Source organism: Staurois parvus, unplaced genomic scaffold, assembly GCF_062004578.1.
Source record: "Staurois parvus isolate SC_StPar_1 unplaced genomic scaffold, SC_StPar_1.0 ptg000437l, whole genome shotgun sequence".
Classification (NCBI taxonomy): Eukaryota; Metazoa; Chordata; class Amphibia; order Anura; family Ranidae; genus Staurois; species Staurois parvus.
Window position 1 is genome coordinate 737075 of NW_028318233.1, and position 27307 is coordinate 764381.

A 27307-nucleotide genomic window follows, 5' to 3' on the forward strand; every position below is an offset into this window, starting at 1 on the left:
TCTTACCTGCTGGTCCTGCACTCGATTTTCGCCGGGCCGCTCGGCTCCGCCCCCTCGGTGGTGATTGGCCGCCTGTGTGCCTTTCCTGAGCTACAGTTCTGGCGGCCAATCACCGGTGAGGAGGCGGAGCCGAGCAGCCGCGCGAACATCCAGTGGCCAAACTGAAGGAGCAGCCTGCGCTTCCTGGACCGGATCGTCGTGGGACCGGAACCAGGTAAGAAACAGCCCCTGCCCACCCCTGTACTTAGTGTCCCTTCCGTTGGAAGGGGGGGGGGGCGGCGGCGGCACCGCGCCGCCCCCCTAAAAAGTGTCTGTATGCCGTATACCGGCGTATAAGACGACCCCCGACTTTTGAGAAGATTTTCAAAGGGTAAAAAGTCGTCTTATACGCCGGCAAATACGTATTCATTTTTAAAAACTGCGAATTTTGGTTTCGGGTTTCAGCCAAGAGCTTTTTGAATTTTCGGTTTCGGCACCAGAATTTTCATTCCGGTGCACCACTAAAAGAAATTGAGAGTGCCAGATATATATATATATATATATATATATATATATATATATATATATATATATATATATATATATATAAAAAAGGTCAACTTTACACACTTAATCATGAAGATAAATTTTTATACAGTAAATGCTGTAAACTATTTGAATGATAGTAAGAAAACATTGAGTTTTTAAGGATGGTAAATGGTAATTTACCCTTTTTCAAGAACACGTGCTGTGAGGCAAGTATGGTAAGTCTGAAATGAATATGTCAACCGAGGTATTCTGTGAAATATACAGGTGGAAATAAACTGTGAGGTGATAATGGTCACCCTAATAAAGTTCTCTCAGATCAAACCCAATCTCTGCACCTTCAGACCATAAATTAGCCCTCATTCCTGTGCCTTCAAACCTCAGGTCACCCCCAATTTGTGCACCTTCACACCTCGGATCAGAGATTCCTGCACCTTCACACCTCAGATCAGTCCCAATTTCTGCACCTTCACACCTCTGGTTACCCTAATTCATGCACCTTTGGTCCTCAGTTCACCCCAATTCCTGCATTTTTACAACCCAATTCCTGTTCCTTCAGGCACAGTTCCAGCATTTTCACACCTCAGATCAAGCAAATATCTGCATTTTTACACCTCTGATCTACAATTCCTGCACCCTTACAGCTCATATCACCCCAATTCCTGCACCTTCACACTTCAGCTAACCCAAAATCCTGCACCTTCACACCTTTAGATCAGCCCCAATTCCTGCACCTTCACACCTCAGATCAGTCCCAATCCCCGCACCTCCAGGCCACAGATCAGCCCCAATTTCTGCACCTTCGCACCTCAGCTCACCCCAGTTCCTGCAACTTCACACACCATTCTCCAGTGACAATTCCTGTGCCTTCAGTACTCAGATCAGCCCTAATTCTTGCTCCTTCAGGCTTCAGATAAGTCCTAATTCTTGAACCCCACAACTCCGATCACAATTCCAGTACCTCTTTACCTCAGATCAGCCCCTATTCCTGCACCTCCAAGCCTCAGATCAGCCCCAGTTCCTAAATCTTTACACCTCAGATCACTCCTAATTTCTGAACCTTCACACCTCAGGTCAGTCCAAATTTTTGCACCTCCAGAGCTCAGTACACCCTAATTCCTACATTTTTACAACCCAGATCCTGTTCCTTCAGATCTCAGATCAGTTCCAATTCCTGCATTTTCCTACCTCAGATCACTCAAATACCTGTACATTTACACCTCTAATCATTTCCAATTCCTGCACCCTTACAGCTCAGATCACCCCAATTACTTCACCTTCACACTTCCACTCACCCCAAATCCTTCACTTTCACACCTCTGATCACCTTGATTCCTGCATCTTCACACCTCCGGTCACCTACTTAATGTAATTTCACACCTCAGCCCACTCCAATTCCTGCACTTTCACACCTCAGATCAGCCCCAATTCCTGGTATTTCAGGGCCTCCGGAACTGTGATAGGTAGTCAGGAAGTATAATGAGGAAATAAAGCCCTTTAAAAGCCTGAAGGTGCTTATTGGATTTTGGGGTCCCGTACTTGGCTAGACTGTCAAAAAGTCTCTTACATGTGGTACCCCCATACTCAGGAGAAGTGGAAGAATATACAGTGGGGCAAAAAAGTATTTAGTCAGCCACCAATTGTGCAAATTCTCCCACTTAAAAAGATGAGAGAGGCCTGTAATTGGCATCATAGGTAGACCTCAACTATGAGAGACAAAATGAGAAAAAAAATCCAGACAATCACATTGGCTGATTTGGAAAGAATTTATTTGCAAATTATGGTGGAAAATAAGTATTTAGTCAATATCAAAAGTTCATCTCAATACTTTTTTATATATCCTTTGTTGGCAATGACAGAGGTCAAACGTTTCCTGTAAGTCTTCACAAGGTTGCTGGTATGTTGGCCCATTCCTCCATGCAGATCTCCTCTAGAGCAGTGATGTTTTGGGGCTGTCGCTGGTCAACACGGACTTTCAACTCCCTCCAAAGGTTTTCTATGGGGTTGAGATCTGGAGACTGGCTAGGCCACTTGAGGACCTTGAAATGCTTCTTATGAAGCCACTCCTGCGTTGCCCGGGCGGTATGTTTGGGATCATTGTCATGTTGGAAGACTCAGCCACGTTTCATCTTCAATACCCTTGCTGATGGAAGGAGGTTTGCACTCAAAATGACACAATGCATGGCCCCATTCATTCTGTCCTGTACATGGATCAGTCGTCCTGGTCCCTTTGCAGAGAAACAGCCCCAAAGCATGATGTTGCCACCCCCATGCTTCACAGTAGGTATGGTGTTCTTTGGATGAAACTCAGCATTCTCTCTCCTCCAAACACGACGAGTTGTGTTTCTACCAAACAGTTCTATTTTGGTTTCATCTGACCATATGACATTCTCCCAATCCTCTTCTGGATCATCCAAATGCTCTCTAGCAAACGTCAGACGGGCCCAGACATGTACTGGCTTAAGCAGGGGGACACGTCTGGCACTGCAGGATCTGAGTCCCTGGCGGCGTAGTGTGTTACTGATGGTAGCCTTTGTTACGTTGGTCCCAGCTCTCTGCAGGTCATTCACTAGGTCCCCCCTGTGTGGTCCTGGGATTTTTGCTCACTGTTCTTGTGATGATTTTGACCCCACGGGGTGAGATCTTGCGTGGAGCCCCAGATCGAGGGAGATTATCAGTGGCCTTGTATGTCTTCCATTTTCTAATTATTGCTCCCACAGTTGATTTGTTCACACCAAGCTGCTTGCCTATTGCAGATTCAGTCTTCCCAGCCTGGTGCAGGTCTACAATTTTTTGTTTCTGGTGTCCTTCGACAGCTCTTTGCTCTTTACCATAGTGGAGTTTGGAGTGTGGCTGTTTGAGGTTGTGGACAGGTGACTTTTATACTGCTAACAAGTTCAAACAGGTGCCAGTGATACAGGTAATGAGTTCAGGACAGAGGAGCCTCTTAAAGAAGAAGGTACAGGTCTGTGAGAGCCAGAAATCTTGCTTGTCTGTAGGTGACCAAATACTTATTTTCCACCATAATTTGCAAATAAATTCTTTCCAAATCAGCCAATGTGATTGTCTGGATTTGTTTTCTCATTTTGTCTCTCATAGTTGAGGTCTACCTATGATGCCAATTACAGGCCTCTCTTATCTTTTTAAGTGGGAGAACTTGCACAATTGGTGGCTGACTAAATACTTTTTTGCCCCACTGTATTTTGGGGAGTAATTCCACATATATCCATGACATGTGTGAGCAATAAATCATTTAAGTGACAATTTTGTGTAAAAAAAAAAAAATAAATTAAAATGTTTCTTCATTTTCCAAAACTTGTGGTAACAAAAAAATAAATTCTTCTATTGACTCAACATGCCTCTCAGCAAATAGTTTGGGGTATCTACTTTCCAAAAAGGGGTGGGTGCGTTTTATGCCCAGCATTAGAAGTTTATGCCACACATCACTTACTCTTTTAACCACCTGAAGACCAATCCTTTTCTGACACTTTTTGTTCAAATGAAAAAAAAACAAAACAGTATTTTTTGCTAAGAAATTACTTTGAGCCCCCAAACATTATATATTTTTTTAAAGCAGACACCCTAGTGAATAAAATGGTGGGTGCTGCAATTTTTATGTCATATAGTACTTGCGCAGCGATTTTTCAAAAGCAAATTTCTTGAAAATAAATACACTTTTTTTACTTTTAATGCACAAAAACACAATATATTGGCCAATTATTTGGTAAGGTATAAAAGATGATGGTATGCCGAGTAAATAGATACCAAACATGACATGCTTTAAAACTGTGCATGCCCCATGCAATGTCGACAAACTGCATAGATTTTCAATATCCGTAGGCAACGCTTTAAAAGCCTTTACAAGCTACCATTTTAGATTTGCAGAGGAGTTCTAGTGCTAGAATTACTGCACTTGATCTGACGTTCGCGGTGATACCTCACATGCATGGTGCAACTGCTGTTTACATGCCGGCACAGGGTCAACACTCATGCATGCAGGTGCGGGGGGGGGGGGGGGGAAGGGTGCTCTTTTCTTTTTTTTTTTTAAAGTTATTTTGATTTTTTTAAATTCTTTTTACATTGTACCTTTCATTTTTTTTTTTTGATCACTTTTAATGCTATCACAGGGAATGCAAATATCCCCTATAACTTCAATGGGCATTGTCGTATATTCTTTTTTGAGAAATCTGGGGTCTATCAGACTCTAGATATCTCCTCTGCCCTTACATTATCTAATCTCACCAAGATCGGAGCAGAGGGGGAACAGAGTTCAAGAACAGTCCAGGGGGAATAAAATGGGTGCATACACTCACGGCTCAGGCAGAAGCGACCCTGCTCAGTACACAGCAACAGTGGGTAGTTCTAGCAAACAGCAACAGCGGGTAATCCAGGCCTCAGAGTATTAGGCAGAGTATCGTGGGGCCCACAGCAGATAGTCCTGACCCAGGGTATTAACAGAGTGTCAGCGGTACTCCCAGCCCAGGAATATTAACAGTGTCAGCGGTACTCCCAGCCCTGGAGTATTGGCAGTGTCAGCGGTACTCTGAGCCCTGGAGTATTAGCAGTGTCAGCAATACTCCGAGCCCTGGAGTATTAGCAGTGTCAGCGGTACTCCCAGCCCTGGAGTATTAGCAGTGTCAGCGGTACTCCCAGCCCTGGAGTATTAGCAGAGTGTCAGCGGTACTCCCAGCCCTGGAGTATTAGCAGAGTGTCAGCGGTACTCCCAGCCCTGGAGTATTAGCAGAGTGTCAGCGGTACTCCCAGCCCTGGAGTATTAGCAGAGTGTCAGCGGTACTCCCAGCCCTGGAGTATTAGCAGAGTGTCAACGGTACTCCCAGCCCTGGAGTATTAGCAATGTCAGCGGTACTCCCAGCCCTGGAGTATTAGCAATGTCAGCGGTACTTCCAGCCCTGGAGTATTAGCAGTGTCAGCGGTAGCAATTCTCCCCCCAAGTCCTGGGTGACTGCAGAGGGCAGCTGGCGTGTCTCTACCTTCTCTGGGGCTTGTGGTGGGCAGCTGGCGTGGTTCTCCCCCTCAGCTTAGTGGCTTGCAGAGCGGCAGCTTGAGGGGGCTCCCCCTTATCCTTGGGGGGGCCTGTGCAGAGTCACCACGAGGGTCCCGCCTCAGTTCTCTCTCGTGAACGCGGCCTTTGTCCAGCGGCATCCACAAGCAAGCGCGGGAACATCCCCGCAGGAGGTTCACACCTCTCCATGGAGAGGTGTGAACCTCGCTATCTTTTCCCCTCCGGCCTCGCCAGATGGGGAGAAGATAGTGGCGAGGGTGACAGGAGTCACACTTCTCGTCCTCCGCGGCTCGACTTCAAAGAACCGCGGCAGGATGAGAGGTGGAGGGGGGTCATTTGGGCAGAGCAAGGAAGGGGGAGAGCAGAGCACCTAAAGCGTGACAGTACTTAGGATGACACCAAGTCCCAAACTATCTTGGCACTGCTCCCCATGTAGTCTGGGCATCCGGGGGACTCCACGTGACTATCTTTTCCCTCGTAAATCTGAAACTTATATGTATAGCCTGTTGCCCTCTCACAGGTCTTATACATCTTGACTCCATATCTGGCACGCTTGCTGGGGAGAAATTGTTTGAATGCAAGGCGGCCATTTATTATGATGGGGGGCACAGTCTCTGATGGGGGTGCTGCTTCAGATTGAGTGCGGCTTCGAAAGAGTGCGATGCAGTTAAACACAGCAATCTAATTATGCCTTCTCTACTTTCACAGGTAAATGCATCTCTCCTACCTCCACTCCTAACTCAAACGCATTGACTCCTGCTGTTTTCCTCCTGGGTAAATGCATCTCTCCTACCTCCACTCTTAACTCAAAATCGCATTCACTCCTGTTATATTCAGAACAATTGGTGTATTTATATTTGTGTGTATGTTGACCAGTCCTCACCTCCAGCTGCACCCAGTTTACGACTGTAGTCTGGTTCCTAAGAAACATCCCCCACTATTCATGTGAGCCTTATCAGCTTCTAATTGGGGTGGAGTTGAATGCTCATTTGAGCATCTCCCTATAAATTTAGATCAGCTCATGGGGGGAGATCTCTGATGGGGGGCACAGTCTCTGATGGGGGTGCTGCTTCAGATTGAGTGCGGCTTCGAAAGAGTGCGATGCAGTTAAACACAGCAGTTGAACTAAAGCAGGAGAACTTAAGCAGCAGGAAGACACAATAACAACAAGAAACTCTACTGCACGCTGGACAGACTGCAAGCAATCACCCTGGGAAACATCTCTTACATGCCTGAGTCCCACTTTGTGTACCTTTATATAATAGGCCCCCTCTTCATATTACTATCCTCTGTTCCCAAATCTCATTTCTTTACCCCTCTGCTCCACCCCAAAACTTGTACATCTCCCCCTCATTGCTATCATCTCCCTACTACTGCTCTCATCACCCCCCCCAAAATGCCTCTTCTACTCCTCCTTCTCATTTTCCTCTCCTCCATTCCCAAAATCCATTCACTATATCCCTCTGCTCCTCCTAAACATTTGTATATTGTGTCCTCACTGCTTCCTTCGCCCCTCTATGGCACCCACCACCTCCTCCTATTACTCCACTCTCCCTCTGACCCAAACACCTCCACTAGTAGTTTCTCACGCTCCTGCACATCCCGCTCCCATGCCACCTTTCTCACCCTTCTCCTCCTCCTAGCAACGGGGGACATCTCCCCAAATCCTGGCCCTCCACCACCTCCCTCACCTGCACAACACCCTCCCGCCTCCACGTCCTACCGCAACCTAGTATCTGTCCCCCTGCTCCCTAAAATCTCCCCCCCCCCCGTTTTCATGTGCACTCCTGAACGCCCGATCGGTGTGCAACAAGCTTACCGCCATCCACGACCACTTTGTTTCCCGCTCCCTCAACCTCCTAGCGATCACGGAAACCTGGATCCAGCCCACTGACTCTACCTCCCCTGCTGCACTCTCCTATGGAGGTCTCACCTGGACCCACTCACCCAGACCTAACGGTCGTAAAGGTGGTGGGGTTGGTCTGCTCCTGTCGTCACCGCAGAGCACCTTCCGAGTCCTCCCAAACCCCCCCTCCCTATCCTTCTCCTCCTTCGAGGTCCACTGCGTCAGACTATTCTTCCCAACCCCCCTGAAGATTGCTGTGATATACCGGCCTCCTGGATCCATACCCCGCTTCCTGGATGACTTTTCCTCCTGGCTACCCTTCTTCCTCTCCTCTGAGCTACCCACCATCATTCTTGGGGATTTCAACATCCCTGTCAACCTCGACAACCCAGACACAGCCCGTCTCCTCCACTTAACCTCCTCCTTTGCACTTGCACAGTGCATACATTCCACCACCCACTCCGACGGTAATATTCTTGATCTTGTCTTCTCCAACCACTGCGCTCCCCACAACCTCACTAACACCCCCTTTCCTCTCTCTGACCACAACCTGATTACCTTCTCTATCTCCTCGTCCTCCAATGCCTACCCCTCCAAATGTCACACTACTACCAGCCGTAACCTCCGCAACCTTAACCCTGCCCCCCTCCACGCTGCAGCTGATCAACTCCATGACAGCATCCTCCCCCTGTCCTGCCCCGACTTGGCTATGACTGCCTACAACAACGCGCTGTCAACAGCCCTTGACTCACTAGCGCCTTTAACCACACGCAACATCAGACCCCGACCGCTCCAGCCCTGGCAGACTGATCACACCAAAACCCTCAAACGACACAGTCGTGCCCTGGAGCGACTATGGCGCAAAACACAATCCCAACAAGCCTTCACCCACTACAAATCTGCCTTCCGCACCTACACCTCCTCCCTCCACGCAGCCAAACAAGCCTACTTCCTGACCCTCATCAAGACCCTCTCCTCCAACTCTCGCTGACTCTTCTCCACCTTCAACTCTCTACTCTCTCCACCCCCACCTCCATCCAGCACCTCACTCACCGCCCTTGAGATTGCCAATCACTTCAAAAACAAGATTGACACAATTCACAAGGACATTGCCGCAACTCACACGCCTTTTAACCCGTCCCCTCTCACACAGCTACCCCCTCATCCCCCCTCCCCCTCGACATAACCCGCAGGGACTTCGTCACTGCTCAAACTCCCTCCAACCCCGTTCCCCCTCACTCAGCTACCCCCTCATCACCCCTCTCCCACGGCCCCACCACTGCTCTGACCTCCTCTTCCACCCCACCCTACATTCCTCATACTGAAGCTCCCCCAACACTCCACACCTTTGACCTTACTACCATCGAGGAAGTCTCCAAGATCCTCTCTGATGCCCGCCTCACCACCTGCCCCCTCGACCCTATCCCCTCACAATTCCTACGACCTCCCTCCCCCTCCATCCTACGCTCCCTCACCCACATCTTTAATCTCTCCCTCTCCTCCGGCACTTTCCCCTCCCCACTGAAGCATGCACACATCACCCCCATACTTAAAAAGCCCTCCCTGGACCCCAATGACCCGAACAACCTCAGACCCATCTCCCTGCTCCCATTTACATCTAAACTCCTCGAGCGCCTCGTCTACACCCGCCTATGCTCTCACCTCAACGACAACAACCTCCTTGATCCCCTACAGTCTGGCTTCCGACTCCTACACTCCACCGAAACCGCCTTACTCAAACTCTCCAACGACCTTCTAACCGCCAAAGCTAATGGCCACTATTCAGTGCTCCTACTCCTTGACCTCTCTGCGGCCTTCGACACAGTTGACCACCCCCTCCTCCTCAAAATACTACACTCCCTCGGCCTCAGAGATTCTGCTCTCTCCTGGCTCTCATCCTACCTGTCACAACGCTCTTTCAGCGTTACCTATAATGCTACCACCTCCCCCTCACTCCCCCTCTCTGTTGGGGTCCCTCAAGGCTCTGTCCTTGGGCCCCTTCTCCATCTACACCTCCTCCCTTGGCCAACTCATACACTCTCACGGCTTCAACTACCACCTCTATGCCGACGACACACAAATCTATCTCTCAACCCCCCACCTCACCCCCTCGGTCTCTGCCCGAATCACACAGCTACTGAGCGACATATCAGATTGGATGTCGCTCCACTTCCTTAAACTGAATCTCTCCAAAACCGAGTTTCTTGTCTTCCCCCCAGCCCGAACCCCACCCCCCATTGACTTCTCCATCACATCCAACAACGCCAATATCAAACCCGCCCTGCAGGCCAGAGTACTTGGTGTCATTCTGGATTCCAACCTATGCTTCCAGCCCCAAGTCCAATCTTTAACAAACTCGTGCAGACTCCACCTCCGCAACATCGCCAAAATCCGCACGTTCCTAACCCCAGAAACCACTAAACAGCTCATCCACTCCCTCATCATATCACGACTCGACTACTGCAACTCCCTCCTCACTGGCCTGCCTCGCCGCTGGCTATCCCCACTTCAGTCGATCCTGAATACGGCTGCCAGACTCATTCACCTATCCAACCGCTCCGTTTCCGCCACCCCCCTCTGCCAATCCCTCTACTGGCTTCCGATTGTGCAACGGATCAAATTTAAAATCCTAACACTGACGTACAAAGCTGTCCACCATACTGCCCCGAACTACATCACCGACCTAATATCCAAGTACCGCCCAGCACGCACACTCCGCTCCTCACAAGACCTCCTTCTCTCTAGTTCCCTGGTCTCCTCCTCCCATGCCCGCCTCCAGGACTTCTCCAAGGTGTCACCCATCCTCTGGAACTCCCTTCCCCAACCCATCAGATTATCACCTACTCTCCTCTCCTTTAGGCGCACCCTGAAAACCCATCTCTTCAGGGAAGCCTACCCCCTGCTAACTTGACCGACCTCCTCCACTCTTCCTACCACTCCATCCCCCACAGCTATCTCCTCCTGTACCACTATCCCGTCTCTTCTAGATTGTAAGCTCGAAAGAGCAGGGCCCTCGATTCCTTCATGTTTTGCATTGTATTGGTATTGTTTTGTCACATGTTCTGTCCCCCTTTGTAATGTACAGCGCTGAGTGAACTATCGGCGCTTTATAAATACTGTATAATAATAATAATATAATAATATTAATGAGGGACTCCTCAACTCAGATTTTTTGCTGGGGAGTATAGACATCTGCAAATTTTTGGTTAAGGTGATTTACGAGGAGCTGAATTTTGTGGAGCCAGTCAAATTCAGGGTCACCCTGAGGATGACAGAGTGTATTGTCTTTGAAATGCATAAAACACATTATACTCTCATATCTATGTCTAGCCATGGCAGCACAGAACACGGTATATGATGAATCGGGTCTGAACCAATACAACCGCAATTCATTTTTTTTCGTAATGCCCATGTTAAGGGTTAGGCCCAAAAAAATTTAAAATCAGAAACCGTAATGGGTGTCCATGTGAATGGTCTGGCAAAGTTTGAATTTGGGTTGGCAGCAATAAATTGTTGTGCATATGAATTGCTTTGATCCAAAATCAATGCCTACAGATCTTCCATGAAAAAAAACTCCAAAAAATCAAGGGGAGTAGTTAAATTTGCTGTTTCCACCTGAATTCCGGGTTGGTCAGTGAATCGGGGAAGTACGGGTGCTGTAGAATTTGTGGGCTGCCAGTCGGGATTTGCAAGCACATCCAGAAGGATACTAGAGGCTCTATGGGCCTGAGTTTGAATTCCTGGTGGTTGCAGGACACTACTTGTGCTCACCACCACACCAGCTTGTACTGCACTTATGGGACGCCATGTCACCAAGTGACACTGCAGTGCTGGTATGTGAAAGACCAGGATGTACTAGACCACTGGTGCTCACCAGTTCACCAAAAGGTAGAGCGGCACTAATACTGTCTGCATATCAGCGTCATCAAAATTTACTGTCAAGTGCTAGCAGAGATCAGGCCTGATTCTGCGAACACTGCGGTTTTGTGTGCAATGTATCAAGTGAAAGTGGCCTACTGACACTGCACTTGCTGGGGGAGAAGGGGGGGGGTAAGAGTAGGGGCTAAACGCAGGTGCTAGGACTGATCCCGCTAACGCTGTCTTTTTGAGGACACTATACTAATGTGAATGCTGGTATAGTGCTGATCTGATCAAAGATATTTATCTGTTGAGACACTATACTAGCAATGGAGGTTTATTGTGTATGAGCGTGTTCCTGGCAATCAAGGGGTTAAATGTGATTACTGGTGTACTGACGGACAATCTGATGTTATCTGGGAGGGGTGTGAAAACCACGGGAGTGCGAATCACGTATATATACGTGATTTTGCGCACCCGTGCCGCCCTGTAGCAGTATTTCTGCTATAGGGCAGTCAGGAAGCGGTTTGTGTTACGGCGCTGCGTTACCTTAACTTACAATTGCGCGATCATGCAACGCTGCATCCAAACTAAGTTTGAGTCCTTTTTTCCCGATAAATTGAACTATCTTTCCGTGGTATTTGTTCGCATGTGCGGTTTTTATTATTTATGCTGAAAAAAAAAAAGGTCGACAATTTTGAAAAAAAAAACAAAACCATATTTTGGACTTTTTGCTATTAAACATGTCAGACAATATAAGCTTACTTTGCTTATATTGAAGAAATTGAATGACCACAGAAATAAGGCAGCTTACTACAGTGTACAATAGCACTACATATGTTGCAGCTCATACACTTCTTCAGGCAGAAAAGGACACTGTTTATCCAAGGCACTTTCCAGTCATAATATATCAAGCACTTACAGAACATTGAATGCCAGAGCAGCACTTCCCTTGAAGAAGGCTATGATATTGCATGGTCACATTGCAATTCCCAAATGTCCTTTCAGATATCTGTCTGCCAGTGGGAGCCTGTTCCAAGTCCAAGAAGCAGATAGAGGAGACATTGTGTAATTAAAAAGAAAAAAAAAACTTATTTCTCTTTGACAGGTACTTCTTCCTAACACTATTACTACTGTCTCCTTAACCAGAGGGGTCCCTATCCCTGTCTTACTTCCACATTGCGGGCACACCGGATGATGCAGAATGTTCTATTTATGGAATTATTTTGAGTCAAGATGGCTACACAAATCTTGCTGGAGTTCCGTATCCAATAGAATTTTTGTCCGCCCCAAGATAGCTTCCTGGAGTCCATAGCAGGGGACAATTAGTATTCAATGGGCTCCTACCAGCCTGAAGAAATTGCACAATGCTACCTTCAGGTTGGACAATATACTTACAGTACATACAGATACTATGAAGACACTATACTAGTTATTGGTATTAAGTTTGTCCTATTTATTTTCATTTTATTTAATTTTATTGATTTGTTACCTTATTAAGCAAGATAAGAAGAGTAAAGAGAATCCTTGAATTACATAAATTGTTACCTGATCTTTATAAAAGAATAACTGTATACTGTAAAGTCTCAAATTAATTTCCTACAGGTTGATCGGTTCCTGTACCATATGCGTCTCTCAGATGAAACCTTGCTGGATATCATGGCTCGTTTCCAAGTAGAGATGGACAAAGGTCTGAAGAAGGATACAAACCCAACAGCATCATTGAAAATGTTGCCAACTTATGTAAGGTCAACTCCTGATGGTTCAGGTAGGTGGTTAAAATAAAAACACTTTCCAATTGTATTTTAACTCCTGGAAGTGAATTTTAATTCCATTGCTGGGATGTATTGCTGTCTTTGACCCTTGTAAAGAGGTTGGTTTCTTGCACGGACACAACACACCCCACCGCCCCCTGTAGAATGCTTCTCCAAGTATTTGTATAAAGGCAGCAATGGAAGGCTAGTTACATTGTTACGACAATTTTATAGAAAACAGAACATTTGCATTATGCAAAGCTGGTTAACTGTATACATACTATAACATGTGGGTCTTGTGACCGTCACTGCTTGTGTACATTTTATATAGTCATTTATAATGTTTGTTACCTGTGTATTACAGAAAAGGGGGATTTCCTTGCTCTGGATCTGGGTGGCTCCATGTTCAGAGTTCTGAAAGTGAATGTATCTGACGATGGAAAGCAGAATGTACATATGGACAGTCAATTTTATCCAACTCCCAGTAATATATCCACTGGAAATAAAACAGAAGTAAGTTGACCTAGGAGTCACATTTAAAGTGCATTTGCAACACTGTTGACGATTTTCTTTAATATCATGTCTGGTAAAACCATACCTTCGTAGGAGCCGCTGGATGTTGCTTTTCCTCTGGTGCTTCTCAACCCTTCTGACATTCTAGGTTCAATCATATTGAGCACAGACAACAGCACTACTCTAATTGATTAGAAGAACACAACTCAGTTTGGGAAGCACATAAGGCATATATTAGGGGAATCCTGATCTCAATAGGGGGGGGGGGGGATAAGGTTATTAACGAAGGAATGATATGATTTACAACAATTACATAAAAAGAAAATAGATTCAGATATACAACAGAAGATAATTTTAAAAAGAAGAGTTGAAAGACTTTATGGAATTAGAAGCGAGGAGGATTTTTAAAAGGGTTTCAAAAGAAAGATATCAGTGGGGGAATAGACCAGGAAAATATTTATCAAGAAAATTAAGGGCAAAGAAATTTTATAGAAAAAATTAAAGATGAAAAAGATGAAATGGTACAGTCAACCACTGATATCGCTAATGCATTTTAAAAATACTATAGTAGTTTATACAGAGCAAAATTTAAGAACCAGAAAGAAAGGAAAGAAGGCAGACATATCTAAAGGAGGCCGGTCTACCAAGACTGGAAGCAGCAAGACTAGCCTTAGAAAAGCTAATTTCAATGAAGGAAATAGGTATAGCATTGAAGAGTATGCACAGGAAGGATCCCCGGAACAGATGGATATACAGTGGGTTATTATAAAAAGTGAAAGAATTGAAATTGAAAGTATTAGTAACTAGGATGAAAGAGTTGATACTGGATTGGATACACGTAGATAAAGTGGGATTCATTCCTGGCAGAGAAGGAAGGGACAATGGATTAAGAACATTGCTCCTCCTGCAAAAAAGGAGACGCTTTTGATAGGGTAGATTGGGGTTTCATGATAGATATGTTAGAGGCATTAGGAATTGGGCCCAAAATGTTACAGTTGATAAAGTTTTATAGTGGCCCATCAGCAGTGGTGAAAGTCAATTGGTCCCCATCACAGTATTTTAGAATGTATAATGGAACAAGGTAGGGATGTCAACTTTCCCCCATTTGTAATATCTCTAGAACCGTTATTAGTGATGATACGAAATAGTGTAGCTGTAAAGGGAATTGGGATAGGAGATGTGGAACGCAAGGTTGTGGCATACGCAGATGATATGCTGTTTTATATCACAAACTCTAGACTAATGTTACCTAATCTAATGAGAGGATTAAAATACTATGGAGAGTTATCAAATTTGAAAATTAACCCCTCAAAGTCAGAGATATTAAATATCAATGTACAAAAAATAGAGAAACAGAACCTACAAAAAGACTACCCTTTTACAAAGGAGGGAAAAAGAATTAAATTATTTGGGAATAAAGTTAACCCCGTCTATAAAGAATTTGTATCAGGTAAATTATATTCCACTAATAAATGAGATAAAGGAAGAATTGGGAAGAATTTCTATGGGATTGCTTTCCTGGATAGGTCGTATAAACATGGTAAAGATGGTGATAGTACCAAAAATCTTGTACAAGTTTCACATGCTCACAATATACTTGCCAGGGTCTTTCTTTGCGACCCTAAAAAAATGATACTTGGGTATATATGAGCAAATAAAAAACCAAGCTTCAAATATGCAATTCTGTGTAACGATAAAATGAAAGGGGGTTTAAACTTGCCTGACTTTAAGAGATATTAATTTTCGTGTTAACGGGGGAAAAGTTGGGTAAAAATGGAAAGTACACTTAGTAAGTCACAATTAGATAGGATTATTTGGCTTCCCCACAAGTTTCATATACTGAATGAAAATACAAGCACTTTGACTCGAAATGTACTGAGGGTATGGGATGTATTGTATAAGCAAATTAGTTGGAAGTATAATTTACTTTTAATACCATTGGTGGGAACAGAGTTTTTCCCACCGGAGAACGATAAAATCTCATGGAAATGGATAAAAGATAAAAATGCACACTTAAAAGATATTGTAGATAAGGGGAAATTATGTTATTTTCAAGATTTAAAAGTTAAAAAAATAATTATTTCTCACATCAGATGAATGGCATTATTACCAATTAGGAAATTTTGTTGCAGCGCTCCCGCAGCCACTAAGGACAGTGGAAGACATGTATCCATTTGAACAAATGTTTAGTTTAAATATAATCCAAAAACATGTCACTTCTGGGATTTATAAGATCCTTATGGCAATGGCTGGATCTGATTCCCCACTATTCTTGGAAAAATGGGAAAAGGAGCTAGGAACACAACTAAATGAGCAACGAAAAAATTAAATATTTAAATTAACACATGGGGTGGTAAATATGAATATAGTACAAATGAATTACAAATGTTTAGTAAGATGGTATATTACACCTAGTGTGGCACATAATCAACGACCAGATGTTTCACCTTTGTGTTGGAAGGGGTGTGGTATTAAGGGAACAATGGCACATATATGGTGGGATTGACCTAAAATACATAAGTTTTGGCAAGAAATAATTCAATATATACAGAAGATATTGGGGGTCAGCATACCGAAGGACCCGTGGGTGTGTTTATTCCATAAACCGGAGTCTTCAGTGAAACAATGTAAGAATATAATGCTATTTTATTTAATAAATGCGGCCAAAGGACTTATCCCCAAATACTGGCAAGCACAAGAATCTCCAAAAATAAAATATTGGATAAATAGAGTTGAGTATATTTACAAGATGGAGCAATTATACCACATAGATGAGGATAAAAATTGAAAAATTAAAAAAAATGGGGTAGATGGTATGATTTTAGATCATCAAAGAGTTTCCTAGAAGTAGTCGGAGTCTAAAGAGTAGGAAGAGATCCATGAAAGGAATTAGGACCCAGTAAGAGGGTAAAAAGAGAGGTAGGTGGAAAAAAGGGGAGTGATAAATAGAGTATTAGAGGAACTATAAGTAAAAGAAAATAGTAAGAAAAGTGGGGGAAATTTGAAGGGGGGGGAGGGAATAGGTAAATGGCTGTGAAAATTTGCATTTTTGTAATGTTTACTATAAAGTTGATTTTGTAATAAAAAATTCAATGAAAGTTATCATTCAAAACAAAAAGGAATCTAGCATGGTCCCTGATGGACACTAATTTACATGATTCACACCATTTACATGTGTGGCCATGCGTGCCCAGTATTGGAATTGGCACCAATGGGCTATTCAGAGGTCAGCCTTGCCTGGAATCAGTGCTGATTTGTTTTCAGCAGTATCATGTGACTACACCTCCCTTTGCCCATCCAGCTTGTCCTGTGATCTTTTCTGGGATTCTCAGCTTCTAACCTCATCTGAGCTTTTGTACATTTATTCCCAACTTCAGCCTGTTCCTACATCTCTGTCTGCTGACTCTGTATATCATGACCTGGCTGTTGCTGTCTCTGTCCTGTGACTCCGCACCTGTTGCTGGATTAATACCCTGCTGCTTATCTGTTGCTCACCCTGACTTGTGTTCTGACAATGCTGCTGCTTCATAGTCTGCTGTCTACTCATTTCCCCTATATTTGTGTTCTTGTCCTTATCAACCCAACGCTCATAACTGCCAAAGGACTTTGTAACATACCACAGGTACTCATGCCACTCCATTATCCTTGTGCCACCTATCTTATCACTTAGGGGTGCTTGGACTAGAGGTGAATGAGAGGCTGCCCAGAAAGAGAACAAGGATAAAACAAACTGAAATGTATGCATTAATCAGCTGCATGGCATTATTCTTTCCCATATTTATATCCTGGTTGCGTAAAGAGCAGAAGAAAATCAAAAACTAGGAAGAGAAGGAGAGAGGTGAAAGACTTTTGATGAGTTTACGTTGTGGACTTATTTATGGATACGTGTGTATCAGTATGTGTTCAAAAATCTGATGGGGTTTTGAGGTTAAATAATATTTTCCAAAAAAACTTTTTATTGTTAGTAACTATTGCATAGCTTTTATTGTCAGTTCACTAATGGAGGGTGCTTTGACACCAATATAGTACTCTTTCTAAATGCTTTGTTATTGTTGATTACAGCTTTTTGAATATGTTGTTGACTGCCTTGGTGATTTCATAAAGAAGAGACAAATAACAGAGAAGCTTCCACTTGGATTCACCTTCTCATTCCCATGCAAGCAGACCAAATTAGATGAGGTAAAGTATTTGCCAACAATTAACATATAGATAGATATACGTACAAGACATACACATAGAGCATTTCTGATGCAATATTGGGCCTTTTCAGAATTATGGGTGAGCATTGTATACCCCAGTTTGGCACTTTATAGATGATGGATTTGATTTATAGAAGAGCTGTGGTTCAATTGATTGCAATTTACTATTTTCAAACAAGCTGTTAAAATTATTTATTTAGAATTAATATGTTTATCTGCTCATCTTATATTACCTGTAGTTTTTCCAAAATATACTGCTCAAAAAAATTAAAGTAACACTTTGAAAACACATCAGCTCTCAATGGGGAAAAATATCATGCTGGATATCTATACTGATGTGGACTGGATAATGTGTTAGGAATGTAAGGATGTCCCATCATTTGATGGAAATGATCAACCTACAGAGGACCAAATTTAAAGACACCCCGAAAATCAAAGTGAAAAAATAATGCAGCAGGCTAGTCCATTTTGCTGAAATTTCATTGCAGCAACTCAAAATGGTACTCAGTAGTTTGTATGGCCCGCACGTGTTTGTATGCATTCCTGACAACATCGGGGCATGCTGCTAATGAAACAACGTATGGCATAATCAGATGAACCAAAACTTGAAATCCCAGAGGTGTAAGTCAGGGGAGCGTGGGGGCCATTCAATGGTATCAATTCCTTCATCCTCCAGTAACTGCCTGCATACTCTCGCAACATGAGGCCATGCATTGTCATGCACCAGGAGGAACCCAGGACCCACTGCACCAGCATAGGGTCTGACAATAGGTCCAAGAATTTCATCCCGATACCTAATGGCAGTCAGGGTGCCATTGTCTAGCCTGTAGAGGTCTGTGCGTCCTTACATGGATATGCCCCCCCAGTCCATCACTGATTCGCCAACAAAATGGTCATGCTGAACGATGTTACAGGCAGCATAACATTCTCCACTGCTTCTCCAGACCCTTTCATGTCTGTCACATGTGCTCAGGGTGAACCTGCTCTCATCTGTGAAAAGCACAGGGCACCAGTGGCAGACCTGCCAATTCCAGTGTTCAATGGCAAATACCAATCAAGCTCTATGGTGCCAGGCAGTGAGCACAGAGCCCACTAGAGGACATCGGGCCCTCAGGCCACCCTCATGAAGTCTGTTTCTGATTGTTTGGTCAGGGACATTCACACCAGTGACCTGCTGGAGGTAATTTTGTAGGGCAGTGCTCATCCTGTTCCTCCTTGCACAAAGGAGCATATACCGGTCCTGCTGATGGGTTAAGGAACTTCTATGGCCCTGTCTAGCTCTCCCAGAGTAACTGCCTGTGTCCTGGAATCTCCTCCATGCTCTTGAGACTGTGCTGGGGGACACAGAAAACCACCTGCCAATGGCACGTATTGATGTGCCATCCTGGAGGAGTTGGACTGCCTGTGCAACCTCTGTAGGGTCCAGGTATCACCTCATGCTTACAGTAGTGACACTGACCCTAGCCAAATGCAAAACGAATGAAAACAGTCAGAAAAGATGAGTAGGGAAAAAAATGGCAGTGACCTCCACCTGTAAAACTGTTCCTGTTTTGGGGGTTGTCTCATTGTTGCCCATCTAGTGCCCCTGTTGTTGATTTCACTAATACAAAAGCAGCTGAAACTGATTAACAACCCTCTCTGCTACTTATCTGACCAGTTCAATATCCCAAGAGTTTAATTGATTTGATGCCATACTCTGATTAAAAAGTGTGTACCTTTAATTTTTTTGAGCAGTGTATTAAGATGGTGTTTAATTTGTGTACATTCAACACATTTTGAAGTCAGCTCACCTGAATGTGCTTTCTCCAGTTTCTGTACAGGAAGAGTTGGTGTGTCTGCACGATGTGTCTGCTATACATTCATAATAATCATCACATTTTGAATGTTGCTATGAAACCAATATCTTTATTCTGTCATGTTAAAAGCATCACAGCGGAAGATATGCAAAGCAAAAGTTTCAAATGGGAATAAAGCATTTTTCAACCTTCTGGGTCTTCACACAAAAATATTAAAATCAAAAGCAACATTTTATAGGTCTGCACCTGTGCTGTACTGGATTTTGAAGAGTGGAGAGGGATTAGAACACCTGTCAGTTTTTACTGCTGTCTGTGCCCCTGTTAGTGAGATTCACCCTCTATTTGTCCTGTTTACTGTCATCATTGAAAGTGAAAGTAAAATAAAATCCAGAATTTTGGGTTGACATCAGAACTAGAGATGAGTGAATCGAACCAGGCGAAGTGGAATTCGTTTCGAATTTCAGGAAAACTTCGATTCGCGGCGAATCCGAATATTAGCATACTTCGGGTGCGCGAATCTGATTTTTCCCGATCAGCCGGCAAAAGTGTCCCTGCAGAGAGCTCCGCTATTTCTGACAGTTCTCTGACAGTTCCTTCACATGTACAGCGGTTGAAACATTGTATCTATTTGTTTCCATTTAGGATACAGATGTTTTTATTCGGAAACAGATACAATGTTTCAACCGCTGTAAATGTGAAGGAACTGTCAGAGAACTGTCAGAAATAGCGGAGCTCTCTGCAGATACACTTTTTGCTGTACTGGAATACTTCTTCTTTTCATTCTTCTTTTCATTCTTCTCATTCTTCTTTTCATTCTTCTTTTCATTCTTCTTCTCATTCTTCTTTTCATTCTTCTTCTTCTTTTCATTCTTCTTTTCATTCTTCTTTTCTTCTTCATGAAAAGAAGAATGAAAAGAAGAATGAGAAGAATGAAAAGAAGAATGAAAAGAAGAAGAATGAGAAGAAGAATGAAAAGAATGAGAAGAAGAATGAAAAGAATGAAAAGAAGAATGAAAAGAAGAAGAATGAAAAGAAGAAGAAGAATGAAAAGAAGAAGAATGAAAAGAAGAATGAGAAGAAGAATGAGAAGAATGAAAAGAATGAAAAGAAGAATGAAAAGAAGAGGAAGAATGAAAAGAAGAAGAATCTTTTCATTCTTCTCATTCTTCTTCTCATTCTTCTTTTCATTCTTCTTCTTCTTCTTTTCATTCTTCTTCTTCTTTTCATTCTTCTTTTCATTCTTCTTCTTCTTTTCATTCTTCTTCTTCTTTTCATTCTTTTCATTCTTCTTCTTCTTTTCATTCTTCTCATTCTTCTTTTCATTCTTCTTCTACTTTTCATTCTTCTTCTTCTTCTTTTCATTCTTCTTCTTTTCATTCTTCTTTTCATTCTTCTTCTTTTCATTCTTCTTTTCATTCTTCTTCTTCTTTTCATTCTTCTTTTCATTCTTCTCATTCTTCTCATTCTTCTTTTCATTCTTCTTTTCAATCTTCTTTTCATTCTTCTTCTCATTCTTCCTTTCATTCTTTTCATTCTTTTCATTCTTCTCATTCTTCTCATTCTTCTTTTCTTCTTCATGAAAAGAAGAATGAGAAGAAGAATGAGAAGAAGAATGAAAAGAAGAATGAGAAGAATGAAAAGAAGAATGAAAAGAAGAAGAAGAATGAAAAGAAGAATGAAAAGAAGAAGAAGAATCTTTTCATTCTTCTCATTCTTCTTTTCATTCTTCTTCTTTTCATTCTTCTTTTCATTCTTCTTCTTCTTCTTTTCATTCTTCTTCTTTTCATTCTTCTTTTCATTCTTCTTCTTCTTCTTTTCATTCTTCTTCTTTTCATTCTTCTTTTCATTCTTCTTCTTCTTTTCATTCTTCTTCTTCTTCTTTTCATTCTTTTCATTCTTCTCATTCTTCTCATTCTTCTTTTCATTCTTTTCATTCTTCTTTTCATTCTTCTTCTCACTCTTCTTTTCATTCTTCTTATTCTTCTTTTCATTCTTCTATTCATTCTTTTCTTCTTCATGAAAAGAAGAATGAGAAGAAGAATGAAAAGAAGAAGAAGAATGAGAAGAAGAATGAAAAGAAGAATGAGAAGAAGAATGAGAAGAATGAAAAGAAGAATGAAAAGAAGAATCTTTTCATTCTTCTCATTCTTCTTTTCATTCTTCTTCTTCTTTTCATTCTTCTTCTTCTTTTCATTCTTCTTCTTCTTTTCATTCTTCTTTTCATTCTTCTTCTTCTTTTCATTCTTCTTCTTCTTCTTTTCATTCTTCTTCTTCTTTTCATTCTTCTTTTCATTCTTCTTCTTTTCATTCTTCTTCTTTTCATTCTTCTTCTTCTTTTCATTCTTCTTCTTCTTTTCATTCTTCTTTTCATTCTTCTTCTTCTTCTTTTCATTCTTCTTCTTCTTCTTTTCATCTTTTCATTCTTCTTCTTCTTCTTTTCATTCTTCTTCTTCTTTTCATTCGTCTTTTCATTCTTCTTCTTTTCATTCTTCTTCTTCTTCTTTTCATTCTTCTTTTCATTCTTCTTCTTCTTTTCATTCTTCTTCTTCTTTTCATTCTTCTTTTCATTCTTCTTTTCATTCTTCTTCTTCTTCTTTTCATTCTTCTTTTCCTTCTTCTTTTCATTCTTCTTTTCCTTCTTCTTTTCATTCTTCTCATTCTTATTCTCATTCTTCTTTTCATTCTTCTTTTCTTCTTCATGAAAAGAAGAATGAAAAGAAGAAGAAGAATGAAAAGAAGAATGAGAAGAATGAAAAGAAGAATGAAAAGAAGAAGAATCTTTTCATTCTTCTCATTCTTCTTTTCATTCTTCTTCTTCTTCTTCTTCTTCTTTTCATTCTTCTTCTTTTCATTCTTCTTTTCATTCTTCTTCTTCTTTTCATTCTTCTTCTGAGGATGAGGATGAAGAAGAAGAAGTAGGATGAAAATAAGAATTCCAAGCCGGCAAAAAGTGTATCTGCAGAGCTCCGCTAAGTGTATCTGCAGAGCTCCGCTATTTCTGACAGTTCTCTGACATTCACATTTACAGCGGTTGAAACATTGTATCTATTTGTTTCCATAAATGGAAACAAATGGATACAATGTTTCAACCGCTGTAAATGTGAATGTCAGAGAACTGTCAGAAATAGCGGAGCTCTGCAGATACACTTAGCGGAGCTCTGCAGATACACTTTTTGCCGGCTTGGAATTCTTCTTATTTTCATCCTACTTCTTCTTCTTCTTCTTCTTCATCCTCATCCTCAGAAGAAGAAGAGGATGAGGATGAAGAAGAAGAAGAAGTAGGATGAAAATAAGAATTCCAAGCCGGGAAAAAGTGTATCTGTCAGAAATAGAGGAGCTCTGCAGATACACTTTTTGCCGGCTTGGAATTCTTCTTATTTTCATCCTACTTCTTCTTCTTCTTCTTCATCCTCATCCTCTTCTTCTTCTTCTGAGGATGAGGATGATGAAGAAGAAGAAGAAGAAGAAGTAGGATGAAAATAAGAAGAATTCCAAGCCGGCAAAAAGTGTATCTGCAGAGCTCCGCTAAGTGTATCTGCAGAGCTCCGCTAAGAAATAGCGGAGCTCTGCAGATACATTTTTTGCCGGCTTGGAATTCTCCTTCTTCTCATCCTTCTTCTTCTTCTCATCCTTCTTCTTCTTCTCATCCTTCTCCTTCTTCTCATCCTTCTTCTTCTTTTCATCCTTCTTCTTCTTCTCATCCTTCTCCTTCTTCTCATCCTTCTTCTTCTTCTCATCCTTCTTCTTCTTCTCATCCTTCTTCTTCTTCTCATCCTTCTTCTTCTTCTCATCCTTCTTCTTCTTCTCATCCTTCTTCTTCTTCTCATCCTTCTCCTTCTTCTCATCCTTCTTCTTCTTCTCATCCTTCTCCTTCTTCTCATCCTTCTTCTTCTTCTCATCCTTCTTCTTCTCATCCTTCTCCTTCTTCTCATCCTTCTCCTTCTTCTCATCCTTCTTCTCATCCTTCTCCTTCTTCTCATCCTTCTTCTCATCCTTCTCCTTCTTCTCATCCGTCTCCTTCTTCTCATCCTTCTCCTTCTTCTCATCCTTCTCCTTCTCCTTCTTCTCATCCTTCTCCTTCTCCTTCTTCTCATCCTTCTCCTTCTTCTCATCCTTCTCCTTCTCCTTCTTCTCATCCTTCTCCTTCTTCTCATCCTTCTCCTTCTCCTTCTTGTCATCCTTCTCCTTCTTGTCATCCTTCTCCTTCTTCTCATCCTTCTCCTTCTTCTCATCCTTCTCCTTCTCCTTCCTCATCTCCAAGGGCATTTAAATTAAAGGTACAGTGTTCTGCACTAATATAAAGGCTCTCTGAAGCCTAGAAACCCTTTTTATAAGTTAAATTCGCAGCGAATAAATTCGCATCGAATCTAATTTCTTCCTCAAATTCGGCGAATCAGCCGAATCGAATTTTTGAATAATTCGCTCATCTCTAATCAGAACAGTAATAGGGGGGAAATCCTCCAATGGGGATGTTAATTCTGGTTACTCTGGTGACACTCCAGGATTCCCTCATTTTGGAGGGATTTCCTCCCATTTCATTTTGGCTATGGAACAGGAAGTGAAGGGAAATCTCCCCTATGAGACACAGATAGCAAGAAAAAAAACTGACCAGACTATAACCCTCCCTTGCTCTATCCACAATTAAATAAATGTTTTGCCTTTTGTTACACTTTAACCTTTATCACATCCCAGCAATAATAAATATATATATATATATATATATGTGTGTGTGTATATGATGTATGTGTGTGTGTAATATATAGTATGTATATAGATAGATATTACAGGTTTGTTTGTTTTAAATAACAAATATGTCATACTTACCTGCTCTGCGTAATGGTTTTGCTCCTCCTCCTTTTCTCAGGTCCCCCACCAGCACTCTTGGCTCCTCCCACTTGACCAGTGCCCCCAATAGCAAGCCATCTGCTATGGGGGCACTGGCGTGTGCTTGCACCCAAGCCCTGTTCTGTTCTTCTATAAGACACATAGGATCATGGCCCAGGCTCCACTCTCTCTTCATTGGCTCACTGGCTATGATTGACAGCAGTGGGAGCTAATGGCTCCTGCTGCTGTCTCAATCAATAAGGAGTGAGAGACCCGGGACCATCACATTGCGGGATCGAGAGGGGGCTCAGGTGAGTATTAGGGGGAGCTGTGGGGGAATCGGCACACAGAAGGTTTTTTACCTTCATGCATTCTTCAGGCTTTACCACCACTTTAACCACTTTCCTACAGGACACTTATACCCCCTTCCTGTCCAGGCCAATTTTCAGCTTTCAGCGCTGTCACACTTTGAATGACAATTGCGCGGTCATGCAACACTGTACCCATAGGAAATTTTTAGAATTTTTTTCACACAAATTGAGCTTTCTTTTGGTTGTATTTAATCGCCACTGGTTGTTTAATTTTTTGCACTATAAACAAAAAAAGAGCAAAAAATTTGAAAAAAAAAAAAATTTTCTTTGTTTCTATTATAAACTTTTGCAAACAGGTAATTTTTCTCCTTCACTGATGTGCATTGATAATGCTGCACTGATAGGCAGCTCTGATGGGCACTGATGGGCATTAATAGGCGGCACTGATGAGGTGGCACGGATAGGTGGCACTGATGGGCAGCACTGACTGGCGGCACTGACTGGCAGCACTGCTGGGTGGCACTGGTGGGTGGCACTGCTGGGCACAGATGGGTGGCACTGCTGGGCACTTGTGGGTGGGACTTCTGGGCACAGGTTGATGGCGCTGATCATCAGGGCACTGATCATCAGGGCCCTGATGATCAGTGCCGATCTGTTTTCTGACAATTGCCGGTTATTGGCAGTGCTTTCCTCACGCTTGACAGCGTGAGGAAAAGTGCAGCTGACAATCGGCAACTGCATTTAACCGGCGATCTGCTGTGTCATTGGACACAGCTAATCACGTGGTATAAGGCAGCTGTGATTGGCCTTTGACCACATCACGTGATCAGCTGTGTTGGCGGTGTGTGCAGGAGGGTGCGTTCTGGGAGGACATCATATGACGCCTTCCCAGAACTGGAAAACCCGCTGTAGCCGTCATTCAGCTATAGCCCGGTTGTCAAGTGGTTAAAGGGATTATGAACGTTCGTAGCTGTAGCTTGTGTTTTTCACTTGCCTGAGATGTGCAATGGTCATGTAGTTTCATGGTGTCTTTGTTAGCCTGTATGTATGTAGAGTAAATCTTGACATTATGGTGTCAGAAGGTTCTGCTTGCCTTCTAACATGAGATATGCACTACACGGTTTAATGCATGACCTCTGTCTGTAGTCTAAGGACTGACACTTCCTGTGAAGAAATTACATTTCCCACAATCCCTTGGTCTCTGAGTCTTCTGCTCTTCAGATGAGTGCTTCGCAGTAATTGGATTTGACACTCAAAAAGGCAGACCTAATAACAAAGAGCTCACTTCGTCTATTGTCACATTAGCTGTCCCTTTAGTGAATAGGGAAAAAAGTTGTCTGTCCCTTTAGTGAATAGGGAAAAGCTAGGTGAATGAATACATGGACACAAGGGAATTGCTCAGCCAGACACGACAAACTGCAGCCACAACATGTGAGCATCATTACAAGGTAAGGCAACCAGCACAGGGAATACAAGTACACTAATACCTAGTTAAAAGATCAAAATATTTGAAAGTCTACAATGCCTTTTAACTTTCTTTTTGTTTTTAAAATTGATATGTAATAGTACTTTGGTTTCATTTAAGGGGTTCTTGATCAACTGGACAAAGGAATTTAAAGTAAAAGGGATGCAGGGAATGGATGTGGTGAAGACACTGCGCAAAACCCTCAATAAAAAGAAGGTACAGTGAATATCCAGCATGGTCCTAGAAATAATGATTGCTAAGATGTGTTATTATAAAGTATAAGCAATGCAGGCCGAAAATGAGGCTGTGCTTTATTTTACTAAGTATTCTTGTCTTTCTGAAGCACTGTTCACCAGTTTAATGCACAGCTACATAATTTTAACTATTTTGTCACATCAACATTTAAAATTGTTGTGTACCAAATTTTCTCAATACCCCTTGCTTGGTTCCTATTTCTGCTAGAAAAATAGTGCCATAGGGTACTTCTAATGCTCCCATGTCAAATTAATTACATTTGTGATGCACATATATTTGGTTGGCCAGTCACTGTCACTTCCCAGGCAAGGCTGTCTCTGATGAGTTTTCTCATTCTTAAAGGGACAGCCTAAATCCTTGTACTGACAGCAGGTTTGTATTGTACTTTTTTTTTTTTTTTTACCAAGGCAGGAAATACAGTTGTCATTACAGGGCTTTGTGCAGCAAGTCCATAGCATATAACAAGCAAAACTGCTAGGTCACTAAACTCAGGTCAGTTCCTGGCTAGTGGAGTGCCCCTTAATGGGTTCCCCAAAACAAATAGACAGCTTTTGTACTTTTGCTTAGGACTAGCTGAACATCATGAATAAATATACTGTATATAAAGCCATGTGAATAGCTGAGAATAATAATGAGGTCTGGTAACCTCTTTACCAAGTAAGATGTCAACCTAGGATTGAAGGATTTTTCCCACCTAAAGCTCTACAAAGGGCACAGAAAAGCAATAAATTACCCTATTTTTTTGTAAAATATAAAAGATGAGGTTGCATCGAGTAAACCGATATCCAACTTGTCAAACTTTAAATTTGTGCACGCTCATGAAATGGCGACGAACGTCAGTACCCTATCTTTTCTATAGGGTAAAGCTCCTTAAAGCTTTTAAAAGCTCCTTATAGGTCATTAGTTTAACGTTACGGAGGAGTTCTGGCGCTAGAATT

General features: G+C 42.5%; 1 protein-coding gene across 1 annotated transcript in view; it reads left to right on the forward strand.

Annotated features, from left to right (window-relative positions):
- The window catches only part of LOC149454137 (hexokinase HKDC1-like), a 58068-nt gene that overhangs the window by 6611 nt on the left and 24150 nt on the right, over positions 1-27307 (forward strand). The window contains exons 2-5 of the mRNA XM_089687742.1: positions 12858-13020; positions 13371-13519; positions 17582-17698; positions 26235-26330. Coding sequence (XP_089543868.1) covers positions 12858-13020; positions 13371-13519; positions 17582-17698; positions 26235-26330 — 525 coding nt within the window. The remainder of the gene's footprint in view (positions 1-12857; positions 13021-13370; positions 13520-17581; positions 17699-26234; positions 26331-27307) is intronic.